This window comes from Pelmatolapia mariae, linkage group LG9 (genome assembly GCF_036321145.2).
Source record: "Pelmatolapia mariae isolate MD_Pm_ZW linkage group LG9, Pm_UMD_F_2, whole genome shotgun sequence".
Taxonomy (NCBI): domain Eukaryota; kingdom Metazoa; phylum Chordata; class Actinopteri; order Cichliformes; family Cichlidae; genus Pelmatolapia; species Pelmatolapia mariae.
This window is the reverse complement of record NC_086235.1, coordinates 26,179,829-26,195,798: the sequence shown is the minus strand read 5'-3', so window position 1 is coordinate 26,195,798 and position 15,970 is coordinate 26,179,829. Positions and strand designations below refer to the sequence as shown.

The following is a 15,970-nucleotide window of genomic DNA, read 5'->3' as shown; positions in this document are numbered from 1 at the left end:
TTTCTGAATAGACTCAAATTTGGTTTCAGATTGAATCACAGCAATTAATCAAAAGCGTAAATAATCATAGAAATGCTTAATATTAACACTGATCACAAATCATGAATGATTTTTAATAGAATATCTACAGAGGTGTTCAGAGACCCATTTTCAGCAATAATCCCTCCTGTGTTCAGTGGTACATTGTCTTATCTAATGCAAGTTTAACACATTAAAAGCCTAACTTATCACTCAAAACAGCTTTTTAAGACATTTTAGCACAAACTCAAACTATTGTGGGGATTAAAGAAACAATAAATGTGTCTGGATCATCCCAGTTGTTGTTTTTAACCTCGTTAAACCAAGTTTACATTTTCCTCTAAAGGGGCTGCAACACCCAGCTGCACAAAACCTTCACTTTTCTAACAGTTTCACTCTTTGAATATTTTTCATTTCTTACAATCAGAATTTTGCAATAGATTTGTAGAAGAAAATTATTTTTCTTTCATGCATCACCAACTGAACCTTTTATGTAAACGTTTCAAGTTGCAGCCTAACCTCATTGAATTTTGCTTAGCAAAGTACTTTTCAACTCTAATAATTAGTAAGAGTATATTTCTTATCATCTATTGGTCATCTGACCTGATAAACTTCAATGAACATTATAACACAGGAGTGATTGTCTCTAAAAATGGGCTCCTGCACGCTTGCAGACATTTTTCTATCACAACTTATGGATGATGAATGATTTGATTAAAGCTGTGAAAACATTACTGATAACCTTCATGTGATATTGCATTAAAGCCACTTTTTTATTAAAATCAGGAACTTTTCTAACTGACCTCCAACCTTTGAGCAGCAGTGTGTACTGTATGTTTGTATGTAACTGTATCTGACCTGGATTTTATCACCAGTTTCAAATAAGAATTTTCTTTAAAGTCTGTCTTTAAATACAAATGAAGTTCAACTTTAGCAAGGCTGATGGTAAACTGGCCCTAACAAGTCCACTTTATTGCGTGCTCATTGACTTTCTCCTATCAGAGCTGTTTAACAAGCCCACTTGATACATGCTGATTAATCTATCACGCGTATCAGTGGCTCATGGTTGCTTAAAGCCTATGTCTGAACTTGAGCACAGAGGCAGAGCATCATTCAATCCTTGAATCCCATCATTCAAGGATGACAAACTCCACTTTCTCTGCATCAAGACAGCTCATAACTTTTTAACAGTCTCTCCTGATGGTCTCATATCATCTGCTCTAATCAATAACCATACACTATCATTACAATGTAGACCACAGCTCAAAGGTCTGAGGTGAATTAGAAATGTCTTGTTTTCTGAATAGACTCAAATTTGGTTTCAGATTGAATCACAGCAATTAATCAAAAGCGTAAATAATCATAGAAATGCTTAATATTAACACTGATCACAAATCATGAATGATTTTTAATAGAATATCTACAGAGGTGTTCAGAGACCCATTTTCAGCAATAATCCCTCCTGTGTTCAGTGGTACATTGTCTTATCTAATGCAAGTTTAACACATTAAAAGCCTAACTTATCACTCAAAACAGCTTTTTAAGACATTTTAGCACAAACTCAAACTATTGTGGGGATTAAAGAAACAATAAATGTGTCTGGATCATCCCAGTTTCTGTTTTTAACCTCGTTAAACCAAGTTTACATTTTCCTCTAAAGGGGCTGCAACACCCAGCTGCACAAAACCTTCACTTTTTTTAACAGTTCATTTTTATCTGTGTCTATCATCAAAATTTGAGTTGATTGCAATCTCTCCCTAACAAGTTCACTTTATTGCGTGCTCATCAATGTCCTCTACAGCTCAGCTAACTGAAGTCAGTTAAAAAAGTCTTTTTAACTTAAAAAAAACAAGATTCTTTTTTATATTTTGTAAATTGGTTTTGAATGCAAATAAATATAATTGCTTAAAACTTGCATTGATCACCAATTATGATTAATGTTTGATAAAATATTTGCTGGTGTATGGATGCAACAATAATGGTGGTGTGTGGATTACAACAATAATAGCGAGTGTGCAGATTATATTACCTTCCCTCAGTTTATCACATTAAATCTCATCTTACTAGTGACCCAGCAGTTTTTCCAAATACAGCTGCACTAACCAACATCATTTTTTCAAGTAATTCAAAAATCATTTTTATATATTACCTTTTTAAACATCCCATTTTTTCTTTCTAATGTCATTAAATCAAGTTTGCACATTTGTATAACAACAGTTGGACCTCCAGATCTTTTTAGCTTTCAGTTTTTTCTCAGTGTCACACATGGATTAGTTTTCGTCTCTTTCAATAAGAAAGTCAAATCTTCAGACCTTAAAGCAATCTTTGTTTCTTTCAATCATCCTAATATTTTTAATCTCCTGTAATATAATTGCAGTTAACCAGAGCTTAGCTACTCTGATCTACAGTGATTTTGGGGGTTTGGATTTGTTTTTCACAGGTGCAGAGCCTTTTTCTACAAAATTACGAATAAACTGCATTTTTTAAAAGTACCATTAACCATGTAGACTGACAAGTAACTCATCATGTGACACAGTGATCAGTAGAGAAGAAAGAAAATAACCCATTTCAACATTTCTAGTTCAGATCAAAATTATTGTTCTGATTAAGGAAACAGTAAATTTGGCCACATTATTGTCCTGATCCTCCAATTTTCCCTTTCCAATGTGACTAAATAAAATTCAACTTTTTTTTAAAATAAAAGCAGATGCACACCCAGATATTTCTTACAGTAAGAATCCTCCAACAACCTTTCAAAAGAAACATTTTTTGTCTTTCCTCAATTTTGAGAGCAGCTGAACCCACAAACCTGAAGCTCGAGACCCCAAACTAACCAAATTTAATGTTTCCTTAATCAGCACAGTAATTTTTAACTTTTTGTGTGTTATGTTTACTCACAGTTTTGATGCTTGCTTCTTCGACTTGATCCATGATTAGCTCTGCACCGTCGCTCTGCTGTTTTCTCCTCATGCTTCTCCTTCATGCGTCCTGTCCTCAAATATAATCCAACCTGCCTCCTTGTTTCCTCCTTGACTTGTATTAGCAAAATTTCCAGGTAAATTAAGAGAAATCCAAAAAAGTTTTCCTGTTTCAAAAGCTCTTCCAGTTGCCTGTCTTCTTGTCCTCCTTCAAATGTGCATTTTTGTATATTTGTATTTATTTGACTTCATATTGCCATGACAACATATCACAGAGCATCATGGTAGTTTAAAGCAGGTGGTTCTGTCCTCTGCAGAAATGCTGGTGTTCCATAGTGATGTAAAAGTATGTTAATAGTCTTTAAACAGACACTCACTGATCCCGTAAGAGCAGGAATTTAACTACAAACCCTCATAGTCCCCATCAGTATTCTTCATTCTGCTCTGCAGCAATGGTCACAGTGGCTGCTTTAAGTACGTTTGCCCCATAGAAATCCACTGATGTTCAGTGAGTCCCTTTGACACATATTTAGACCTTCATAATTTTCAGGGTGCATGAGTGTTATATCTCCATCTCATCCTAAACATTTTACCAACATGTAAAAGGCATACGTCCACAAGATTCTAATGTGTTTGTGCTGAAATTCAGTTTTTTATATTCTAGTTTTTTTCTTCAATCAGCGGGCAGCTTAAATATCTTGAATGACAGTTTCTCATTATCAGAGCTCACATACATGTGTGCTTGCTTCTTTAACATGTTTTCATTTGGATGTCTTAATATACACAAAGTGAAAATCCAGGTCAAATATAGAATTTGTAACGCTGCGATTTTTATGGACAGCTGTCTGCACTGATGTTTACTGGGTACTTGTACACATTATGTTGACATCCTCCATGACACAAACAAAAAACCTGTTTTATTCTAAATAAATGTGTGAGATGGTCCTCAGGCCTCTAAATCCACGTCCAGGTTTGGGTGACTACTTGGATTAGGGGAGTATTATTTAGAGCAATGTTTGTCACTTTAGTTAATGGCTCAACTAAGGCTGTTTTTGTTCAGTCTTTTTCTGACTGAACTTTCACATTTAACATGCTAACTGAAGCCTGTAGAGTCTGAGATGTAGCTCTTTTATTTTCTGTATTGTACAGTCTGACTTAGGGGTGAATTTGCTGGGATTTCAACTCCTAGAAAGATTGGTGCCTCTGTTGAATGTTTTGAAGAATCTTCTTCAGAGTAGACCTTTGGTGTAAGTTGATAGTGAATGAAAAAAAGCATAAAAAGCTGCTGTGGTTTTAATTTTCCAAGAGAGGTAATGCACACAATGCAGAGACAAGCGCACAGGGGATATCCAAATTCTAGGAAGGCAGCCTGCTGCTGTACACAGGCGGATTCTTCTCAGTCATAGTTGTGAACAACTTGACTGTTTACTCAAACCACACAAAGAGCGCTGTTCCCATTCTGGGAGGTCTACTCATTGGTGTTTGTACCTCTTAAAATTATAAGTAGCTATATATAAACAGCTATATTAGCTTTGGCTTAACATAGGTTAAATAGTATATTTCCTGTTTTAACATTTATGATGGCTCAAAATTAAAACCTTACAAATTAAAACCCTGAATCATCACTACAACCCTTATGTGAACTACAAGGGTGCCATCTTTTTTCTTTTCAATCCATTAAGTACCACACTGAGCAAGAAAGGAATTAAGCTCTTCATGTTGACCCCAGAAATTTTAATGTATCACTTTGTATTCTTAGTTACACTGTAGCAGGTGACAGTAATTAAAAGCTACACTTTAGCTGTGGTGTGTCAAACTTATTTTAAAACAATACAGATGTACACTACACTGTTATTGACTGCAACCACTTACTTATCTGCATGGCTGCAGTCAATGACAGTGTTTCAAACATCCTTTGTATGGAAGACAGTGGACCAAAGCCCACCTTTCTTTTCCAGCCCTGGTTGCAGTGACATGGCTCTGTTATCAGGGTGTTTTTGTTCAGCTCCAGCCTTGAGACCACAGCTGGCGCCGAAGTGGTAGCCGCATGAAGTGATGGTGGTTTTTACTTTAGTGCGAACAACTCATGTGAATTTCAAAGCTGTTCTAACAGTCCGACACTGGTCTCTCAATCTCCCGTTGGAGAGCCGTGAGCTTCTCCATGATGTTATCAAACTTACGCTCCGTGATGTTGTCATTCTTGTTGTCAGTGGCAAGACATTTTTAAACATTGAAAGAATACAGAAACAGTCAGAGTTTTGTTCAGAGAACTACGTGCGCACGGGTGAGTGATCGGGTGATACTCACACCGAGGCTTTGCAGTCAGCTTTATTTATACATCGTAGCATTCCCTGTTTTTCAGGCTGTAACAGACAATCTGGGCATGTGTGGGACACAGTGTATATGTGTGTGTGTGTGTGTAGTTTCTATCTCGAGGAAAACAGGAGCTAGTTGGGTCCTGTTCCCAAGGGTGTCTGCAAGATACTTTCACAGGAGTCAGTGATTACTGCAGGGCTCATGTGTATGTGTGTGAGAAGAAGCAAAGACAAAACATAAAGATATGTGAACACTATGTGCTTTTCAAGCCTTTCTTAACATAAGCATATGAGTATCAGGCCTTTCTTAAATGAAGCATATGAGTAAATGGAACATTATAAGGAAAACTGAGTAAATGAAACATTAAAAGGGAAAATGTATCAAAAAGGAAAAACATCATAAAATCACAAAATCTCTTAACATTCCCTGCTGTTGTTCATATATATTTATGTACTTCAACTACTAGTCACTTGCAGAAGCATTTTCAACTAGAGTGTCATTTTGTGAAAACGTACATGATCAACTTTATTGGGTTTACATAGTTTAGTGCTTAAAAATCATCTTCAACTTGTACCTTTTCTTGAGCTTGTTCAACTTGAGATAATGCGATGTAAGCTTGCAATCTTACAGTAAACATTTTGCTTATCATACTCCGAATACAAGGCAGTACACATGTGGAAAATAAGCAAAGTAGCATAAGGAGCATTCCAACGAATGTTAGTCCTTTAGTGAGTAATGACTTCCATGACCCACTAAACAGCCATGTGAGCCAGTCCTCGGTGTTGTGTGTGTAATCTTGCTGCTGTACACGTCTGAGCTGATGTAGCGTGTTCAGTGCGTCAGACATGTTGGTGGAATGCACATTATTAGGGATGTAGGTGCAGCAGGTTGTATTAAACAACACACAAAGGCCGCCTTTCTCGGCCAAAATCATGTCTAACGCCACACGATGTTGCATTGTACTAAGGCGCAAGGCGTCGATTTCTTCATTCTGCGCGTTATTCACTTTACAGGATGCATTCAGGAACAGTCCAAAACGGTAGTTCAGAGTCTCAATTCTAAGGGCGTGCTTTCCAACTCCTACCCATGGGAAAAGGGCATGGGCGACCTTTTGTCCTGTGGTCCATTGTTTGAATTCCTCTGGGACGTCAGAGCCCCAAATTGGGTCGTGTGGTTGTATCGTTCGTCTCCGGCGTGTCCGCGCACGGGCTGCTCCTACTGTTATCTTGAAGGTGTGATCGCTTAGCATCAGTGGCACACATTGTCCCTCATAGTTTTCGGGCACGGCTAGGTATGTTTGGGGTTGTTTGTCATATCCTTGACACCACCAGCCGATCCCCTCGACCCAGTAGAGTTTCTTTGTAAGAGTCGGTAGTGTCAGGGTGTATTGGCATGCGCCAGATAGGCTGTAGTGAGTCGCTCCTTTGGTGATGTTGACAAACACGACACATAAGGGAAAAGTGTACGTGGTTACCACAGCCAGCACAGTGATGTTTGGGGTGCTGAGTGACATATTCACCCAGTGTTTGTCCTCACAGGCGTACGTGTACCTGTTAGGCTCTGACGTGTTGGTGATGTTAGTGCATAGGTCCATTAGATAGGTCGGGTCTTCTTGTCCTACTGTTGTGGTGACGTTGATGTTCTGGACGTTAGGGTCTCCCAGACATATCCACTTCTCCAATTTTCTCATCGTTTGGTTATCACACTGGCCGCGGGCTGCTTTCTCATATATGCACAGTCCTTCATTTAGTGGTGCGGGTGTGCCGTACAGGGTCAAGTGTTTTGCAGTGAGAGGCATGTGTGAACAGATGTAACAGTTTTTGTCTCTTGTGGAGTTGTACACATAACGGTACCAGGCATTGTTCATCCATGGGTGGTTGTGATCTTGTGTCATGTCGTCTGGATGTATTGCGTCATGGGTCAGTCTTGTCTCCAGGTGGTGCTGTTCTTCTTCTTGTGGAATCAGTAACAGCAGTCCCAACAGAATTGTGATACTGGCCACCAGAGCGAGTATGGTCTTCATGATGACCGAACACACCTGGTCCTGTGAGTGAGTAGACTAGGGGCGAGAAGAACAAGGGCGGGATTTACCCAAACAGCCCTCTCTCCACCTCCCAGATCACTAACAGGCAGGGGTGCTGGCGTCTCAGTGTCTATGGGCTGTCACTCACTCTTTTACAGTGGCTCTGATGAATCCAGGAAGGTCGTTCAGCAATTTTGCAGGCTGTTGGTGTGGCCAGGAGGACTTGGTAAGGTCCTTCCCACCTCGGGGAGCTCCACTTTTTCCTCTGGAGCACTTTTATCAGGATCCAATCTCCTGGTTTCAACCTGGAAGAGACTGGAAGAGAATCATCTGGCAGTTGATTGTTCAGAATTATTTCTTTGTTTTCTAACAGTTTTGTCATCCATTCCGCTAGTGTTGTTTCTCTTATAGATTTGTCTATCGGTTCACTTGTAATAGGTAGAGGAAAGGGCCGCCCATGTACTATTTCAAAGGGTGTCAGCTTCTGTGAGCCTTGTGTTAGTCTCATCCACATTTTGACTAGACCCACACATTCAGGCCAGGGGCGACCAGTTTCCGCCATGCATTTCCTTAGTCTTTGTTTTATAGTGCCGTTTGTTCTTTCTACCAACCCTGCACTCTGTGGGTGGTATGAACAATGATGCTTTATACTGAAGCCCAGTGCTTCAGAGACTTTTGATATTACCTCATTTACGAAATGTGTGCCATTGTCAGATCTTATTAGGCTTGGTATTCCATAGGTGGGAATAAAATGATTACACAAACATTTTGCCACTGAGATTGCATCATTTTTCTTTACTGGGTAAATTTCTGGCCACCTTGAGAATACGTCTATGATTATTAGTGCATATTCTACTTGTTGGTGCTTATGTAATTGGATAAAATCCATGTGTATTGTGTGAAAAGGATATGGCGGTGTTGGGAAATGGCCTCTCTTTGGCCTTAAATTTCCCTGTGCATTATGTTTTTGGCATATCATGCATGTTCTAATATATGCTTTAGCTGAGTTTTCAAAATTTTTCGAGTAGAATTGTTTAGAAAGAATATCTACCATCGATGCTGGTGACACGTGTGTATTCCCATGTGTCACTAATGCTGCTGTTTTATGTAGGGATTTAGGTAGAATAGGTTTCCCATTACATGTCATGATATCATCTTTTAGAATTGCGCCATCTTTCAACCACGAGGATTTTTCATTCTGTGGAGCCGCCTTTTGTTCGTCTTTGAGGACCTCTAGTGGTATCAGGGAGCATGAGGTTAATGTAAAAACATTTGTTTTTTGTTGTGCAGCTTCTTTTGCTGCGTTGTCTGCAAAGTTATTTCCCTTAGTGATGTAAGAGTCATCTTTTTGATGGGCAGCACATTTGCATAGTGCTAGTTTCCTAGGTAATGTGATTACCTTTAGTAGCTTTTTAAGGAGACTGCCATGTTGCACTGGTGCTCCTGTAGAGGTTATCATGCCTCTGTTTTGCCATATTTTTGCGAAATGGTGAACTGCAGCAAAGACGTATTGACTGTCTGTGTGTATATTGACATCTTTATCTTTATGCAATTCGCAGGCACGAATAACTGCTGTTAATTCTGCACTTTGTGCCGAATTTGCAGATGCGAGAGGCCTTGCCTCTATGACAGTGTCGACTGTGGTTACTGCATAACCCACACAGTTTTTTCCAGTGCTGTCTTTGCTTGCAGAGCCATCTACAAAAATATCTGCAAAGGTTGTTTGTGGTGAACTGTATATATCTGCCCTTGGTTTTGTTTCTTCATCCAGTTTGTGTAAGCAGTTATGTGTGTCACCATCTGTTTCTACAGGTAGCAGGGTGCTTGGATTTAGCTGACCGCATTTCTCTATGTTGATGTGTGACTGTGACAACAATATTCCTACATACGACAGCTGTCTGGCATGTGTCAAGTATGATAGGTTTGCTTGTAATAGAATTGAGGTCACTGCGTGTGGGACCTTAACTATTAACGGGTGGCCGAGAATGATATCTGCTGACTTCTTTACTGCTTCTGCTGCTGCTGCACAGGCTTGTACACAAGTTGGTAGGCCTGAGGCCACTGAGTCTAATTTACAGGAATAAAATGCAAGTGGACGTTGTTTATCTCCGAAAGCTTGGGTTAGCACAGCTTTCATATATCCCGCACTTCCATCTACATGTAAGTAGAAGGGCTTATCATAGTCTGGTAATGCTAGAACCATGCTCGTTTGTAAAGCCAGTTTTAAATTGGCGAAAGCAGCTTCTGCTTCAGCAGTCCAAGTCAGTTTATCTTTCAGGGCCATATCTTTGCCATAGATAAGGTCTTGCAGGGGTTGGGCCCTGAGAGCGAACTCTGGAATCCAACTTCTGCAATAATTACAGAGGCCGAGGAAAGTCATCATTTGTTGTTTTGTTAGTGGTTTTGGGGCAGTTTGTACTGCAGTTTTCCTGCTGTCAAGTAACCTTCGACCCTGTCCTGTTAGTTCATGACCTAGGTATACGACCTTAGGTTGCCATAGTTGCAGTTTATGTTGAGAGACTTTGTGTCCCTGTTCTGCGAGGTGTCTCAGCACCACTAGAGTGTTTGTTCTGCAGTCGTCCTGCGTGTTTCCGGTTACCAGGATGTCATCTACGTAAAGTAGGAACTGTCCTGGAGCAGGCAGAGTGCAGGAGGACATTGACTGTTTCAGGGCCTCAGCGTATAGGGTGGGGCTGTTTTGGAAACCCTGTGGCAGCCGCGTGTAAGTGTATCTTTGGCCATCAAATGTAAAACCGAACAGCCCACGTGACTCGGGGTGTAGTGGTACTGAGAAAAAAGCGTTTGACAGGTCAATTACTGAAAACCACTGTTCTCGTGGTGACACTCGATTCAAAAGTGTGTGTGGATTTGCCACTATTGGTGGTATCTGTTCAGTAATGTCGTTTATTGCTCTTAAATCATGTACCAGCCTATATTTTCCTGTGTTTGCTTTTTTCACTGGAAATATTGGCGTGTTACATGTTGTTTTTGTTGTTTTAATCAGAATTCCTGCTTTTACCATGTCTGCTATTACTGGGCGTATGCCGTCTCTAGCTTCTGCAGAGAGTGGGTATTGTGGTTTCATTGGTCTGTGTTTTGAGATGATTTTTACTTTTACTGGGTCTGCATTCTTTATTAGGCCTACGTCTGTGGGTCCGTTTGACCACAATGATGATGGAAGCACTTTTAGTTCCGCGTTGTCGACGGGTGCCAAGATAAATCATTCTGACTCCTCGATCACATAGCATGTGGCCGGGGAGGTATCCAGGTGGGTGATGGGCTGTGTGTTTAGCACCCATCCTAGAGTATATCTCATACAACCGGTTCTGCGGCCCTGGAGCCAGCCTTCACGTGTTTCTTCAGTTTTCTCGTAATGATCGTTTTGTACTCGTTTAAGGACAGTGCCCAGGTCCCTCCATTGAGTTTCTGGGCTTTTTGCTACAGAAACATGTGAAATAGGCATTTGATTTAACTCTCTGACCTTAGGGGGCTGTATCACTGAACATACTGCGCTTCCACTTTTTGTGACGTAGAGATGGTGCAGTGTTAACTTTTGAGGTCCTAAACGATGGACTTGTGTGTCATACTCCGAATCAGGGCCTGGGGTTTGTTTAAACCGTATGGTGTTGTGCAGCTCATTAAATGGCATGGTGGATGATGAGCTGGGAAGATAGCGCTCAGCTGCGGTCACAAGCTGCGGCAGTGGTGGCAGATCTAAAGTCCAGTAGTAGTGTGGCTCACCGTCTGAATGACATGCTAGTTCATAGGTTTCAGAGAGCATAAGCTCTGCTCTCATGCCATTACTCTCAGGCACCACACCTATTTTTAGTTTCATTAAACCATCTCGCCCTAATAAATTTACAGGGCAGCTGGAGTCAATGATGCATTGCAATTTGCAGCATCTGCTGCTAGCTGAGTGCAGGAAATCTAACTTTTGGGTTAGGAGCTGTGTAGTTGTATGCCCTGAGGCAGAGGTTACAACGCGAGCGTCTTTTGAGAAATGCGTTCGCGGCGGTTCTTCTTTTAACACAGTCATGCAGGCTCCCGTATCACATAACATGAGGTATGGTTTGCCATTTATGTGAATTGTTACTTCTGGCTTGTGCTCAGAGCCCAGCAGCAGCTGATGTATGTTGAAAATTTCTGTACTATCCCTGCTGTTGTTGCTCTGAGCTTTGGGGTGAGAATCTAGTCACCTTTCTCTACTGTTATCCTCCTCTTCGCTGTCCTGCCTATCTCGTCTATTCGAGCGGTCATATCTGTCTCTGTCCCTGCCTTCTCTGCGGCCACGGTCACGCCTGTCTCTGCGATCCCTAGGCTTGCTCCTACAATCTCTAGCGAAATGACCTTCTCTGTCGCAGTTATAGCACCGTCTGTCCCCTCCCTTATCGCCCGTATTTTGTCTCCGACCTTTCCCTTTTTGCTGTGGATTTTTTCCTGCATAAGCAACGAGGTCTCCCTCTGTTGTGACTACAAAAACTCCGGTTTGAGCTGCTTTCTTTTTCTGCACTTTTACTGCGTGCTCTGCATGCTGTAGAGCGTCAGCTAAGCTCCCGGTGTTTTGAGTGACCCAGTATTTATCTACGTAAGCGCGGACCTTTGGGAGGAGGCCCTTTAGAAACGCGTTTTTTAATTGTTGTTCGAAAGGGGAATTTGGGCTCTCATCACATTCTAGACCTGAGTTTTGTCTAAAAACTGGACGTAACCTGTCCAGGAAGTCAGAGGCGGACTCACTCTCTCTTTGTTTTGTTTCACCTATTTTTCCATAATCTGGCCTTGGTGCTAAAGCGGTTTTTATTCTGTTATATACTGGGTTCAATGCTTGGACTAATTCATCGCCTCTTAAAGGTTCTCCATCCGCTCTGTTGCCCGTGAAGTCTCCCCGGACCCGGGCCAGCTTCAGGCCCAACAGGTCCTGGAGCACTTGCAGCATTTCTCTGCCGTTCAGCAGCCAATTGGAGCGTATTATGTCTACCGCATCCCTCCACTGTTGGTGCCCCTCGTTTAAAGGGGGGACATCTTTTAACACATTTTTACGATCCTCAGCTGTCCATGGCTGATATGTATATGTAAACGTCAACTGGTCTCTGGGGACCACGCCGTCGTCACCCGCAGGACCAGTTGCTCGACCGTAATTGGGATTCGGTACCTGGATTAAAGGAAATTGGCCCAGTGTGGGTGGGGACAGCGACGGCGGAAACCCTGAAGTTGGTGGGTTTTCATGTGTGGTTGAATTAAGCTGTTGCCTGGCTGCAGCATAGGGGTCCTGTGACTTCACAAAGGGGTTTTTTGAGAGTGGGGGACAAGGTTGAGGCTGCTGCTCACTATCTGGTGGGGCTGAGGCAGGAGGAGGCGGCTGATAAGGAGGGGGGGTTACTGTTACTGTTTTAATGGTTGGCGTTTTGCTCTGTTTGCTTTGCTTTTCTTTTCTCTTATCCTCACGCCTTTTACTTTCCTCCTGCCACGGTACAAAAAAACTTACATATTCAGACATTCGTAAATCCTTTTTCTTACCAGCAGTTTTTTCTATCTCTGCCTGCAGGCATTTGTGTAGTTGTTGTAGTGGGGCAGGGTTGCCATTCCCGGCCCATGCGGTGCAATTAGTCTTTTTTGGGTGTCTCCATCTATTTGCACTAATCTGACCTGCACCTGGGTGCTTTTTTTCCATCCACTGCTCGTCGGGTGTTAATGTGGGTTTTGTGGATTTATTGCCCATTTCTAACTTTGTTTGATCGATGTAATACTTATATTTTGTATTTTATTTATTAGTACTACTTGTATTTTGTATTTTATTAATACTGCCAGCACACACTGTGAGACGTTCTGGTACTAGAGTCAGAGGAGGGTTATTAAGTCAGCCTTCTACCCTGAACTAAATTCAGGGCGGACTTAATTTTTACGCGTTGACGCGCAACCTTTTCTCTTTCTCACCATCCAGTACTCACAGGAAAACAATAGGAGTAGTGCAGGAGCCTAGAGCTCCTATTCAATGAAGCACTTACTCCTCAACAAACATTCAGCAAACAGTTAGCGCGCTTAGAGAAAATCCTATTTTTGTTTGACACTCTCGTTTCTCTGGCTACCAACCTTTATTTTTGTTGCAGATTGAGCCTCCCAGGGCATATTAATCTGTCTTACACAGGCGAGCGTGGCTACCAACCCTTTTTTATGCTGCGGATTCAGCCTCCCAGGGCGTGTTAATCCGTCTTACGCAGGCGAGCGTGAGATATACTGGCTACCAACCCTTTTTTATGTTGCGAAACAGGCCCCCACAGGGCAGGTTGTTTCGTCTTACACGGGCGAGCAATTACTTTACACAGGACACGTCTGTCCTTTGCCTTTTCGGTCCACACAGGACCCTTCTACTTTGAGCAGTGTCAAACTAAAATCGATTATTCAACGCAAAGTGTTTCTGGCTGCTTTATATTCACCTTCAATGTTGCGCTGTGTTCTTTTTCCCGGCGTCACCGAGAACCTGGCGTCGTGGACCTGTATAAGACACTGGCCAGTAGGCGAATGTACGACTCTGGACTTTTCCTCGCTTCGCTAGAAACGGTGGTTGCAGTGCAGGTAGTCACGACGTCAGGATCCGGTGGCTCCGTCTGTGAATAGTTAGATGATATAATAATATCAATAAACCATCCGGCTCGAAGGACCAATTAAATGTCAGTGGCAAGACATTTTTAAACATTGAAAGAATACAGAAACAGTCAGAGTTTTGTTCAGAGAACTACGTGCGCACGGGTGAGTGATCGGGTGATACTCACACCGAGGCTTTGCAGTCAGCTTTATTTATACATCGTAGCATTCCCTGTTTTTCAGGCTGTAACAGACAATCTGGGCATGTGTGGGACACAGTGTATATGTGTGTGTGTGTGTGTAGTTTCTATCTCGAGGAAAACAGGAGCTAGTTGGGTCCTGTTCCCAAGGGTGTCTGCAAGATACTTTCACAGGAGTCAGTGATTACTGCAGGGCTCATGTGTATGTGTGTGAGAAGAAGCAAAGACAAAACATAAAGATATGTGAACACTATGTGCTTTTCAAGCCTTTCTTAACATAAGCATATGAGTATCAGGCCTTTCTTAAATGAAGCATATGAGTAAATGGAACATTATAAGGAAAACTGAGTAAATGAAACATTAAAAGGGAAAATGTATCAAAAAGGAAAAACATCATAAAATCACAAAATCTCTTAACACTTGTGCTCAAAGAGCAGATTCTGAGAACTCACGACCGCAGCGAGCTTCTCCAAGATGTAATCCACATTGCGCTCAGAGGTCTTATTCTGAGTGTTCACGGCAGCCGCAAGCTTCTCCAAGATCTTATCCATGAGCCCATTTTGAGAACTCACGACTCGTCCCATCGTGTCAATCCCAGCGGGCAGCCTTGTGGGGTTTTGAACAGCTGATTCCGCTTTCTTTAATCTTCGATAAGCCAGGGCCAAGCCAGCTCCGATCAGCAAGAACCCTGTTATCATGGTTCCGAATAGGTAGATATTAGTGGTGCAGCGGATCACGGTTGATCCGAACCGATCCCACTCCACGGTTCGGCACGCACGTGTTCCGAAGATTCGAAAAAGAAGAAAAAAAAGTATGTGTATGGTGTGCGTGGTGGGTCTGTCAAGCGATAGTTATGGTCAACACTAGCGGCATCTTCTGTTGCCCTAACTACTACAAATGGGTGGACCTCCAGGGCAACCGAAAATTGATCCGATCCGTGACTTAAAACCGTGATCCGATCCGAACCGTGAGATTTTTGATCTGTTGCACCACTAGTAGATATCTTCAGCGTCTTTGATCGACAGTCCCACCAGGCACACGACCCTCCAGTTATGCCACCCGTCCATCGTGTATCCAGCAGGGAAAGTACCTCCAGGACACTCAGGCTCACCCGAGCCCAGGCTTCTCGTTGAGAAAAGGGTGTCAATTGCATTCAGGGACCAGTTGATCAAATCCATAATTCCTCTTTTAGGTTTTAGAAAACAGACTGTGAGAGAGTGTTCCAGGGAAAAGTAATACAAAAATACACGAGACTAGACAAGGACACAAGAGGCTAAGCAGGGAAGATAAGGGAGAGAGGAGAGGAGAAAAGTGTGACCGCCTTCGCCAAGAGCCAAAGAGAAAGGAGATGTTAGTGTGGTTTTCATGTTAAGTCTGTTTAACTTCTAGCTTCACCTGGAGCCTGCATCCTAGAAAACAAAATCTATAAGTTAATACAACTTCACATTTGCAAGCAACTGTAAGCCATAGGAGTAATAATGCATCCAACACCACAGACACCAGTGTGCCATTTATTTCCCCAAATCATTAAAAACACTACTGTTGCCATAATTTCCCCAAATCATGGATCATCCCATGTATTTATTCAAAACTACTGTAACCAGTGACTTTTCTTCAGTAATGTCACTCACTTATTTTTAACACTATGAGCTCTTACTCGCAAAAAGCAGCGGCGCTGCCGTGGACACCTCACCTGTGCCAAAGCGCTCACGGGTGGAGGATAGTCCTCCCCCAGCTGCTATCAGGGCAGGAGACGTTCACACCTATGAGTCCAAACGGCAAATGAATTGCGCATGAGCGAAGCCGCTGCTCCAGCACTGACTGTAACGCAGTCAGTTCTTTTTTTTACTGTTATGCTGTTTCGTGGATCACAAGGTTTAAAACTAATTATAAACACACACTCTCACGCACAAGTA

At 42.1% G+C, this 15,970-nt stretch overlaps 2 protein-coding genes across 2 annotated transcripts in view; one reads left to right on the top strand and one right to left on the bottom strand.

Moving 5' to 3' along the window:
* The window catches only part of LOC134634170 (vascular cell adhesion protein 1-like), a 383,264-nt gene that overhangs the window by 224,032 nt on the left and 143,262 nt on the right, over nt 1-15,970 (top strand). The gene's annotated exons all lie outside the window — the stretch shown is intronic.
* Nucleotides 5,803-14,354, bottom strand: LOC134635027 (uncharacterized). Its single transcript, XM_063484544.1, has 2 exons — nt 13,707-14,354; nt 5,803-7,590 (listed from the first exon to the last, which is right to left on the bottom strand). Exon 2 carries the CDS (start codon nt 7,273-7,275, stop codon nt 5,803-5,805), a length of 1,473 nt encoding a protein of 490 aa, XP_063340614.1. The 5' UTR covers nt 7,276-7,590; nt 13,707-14,354.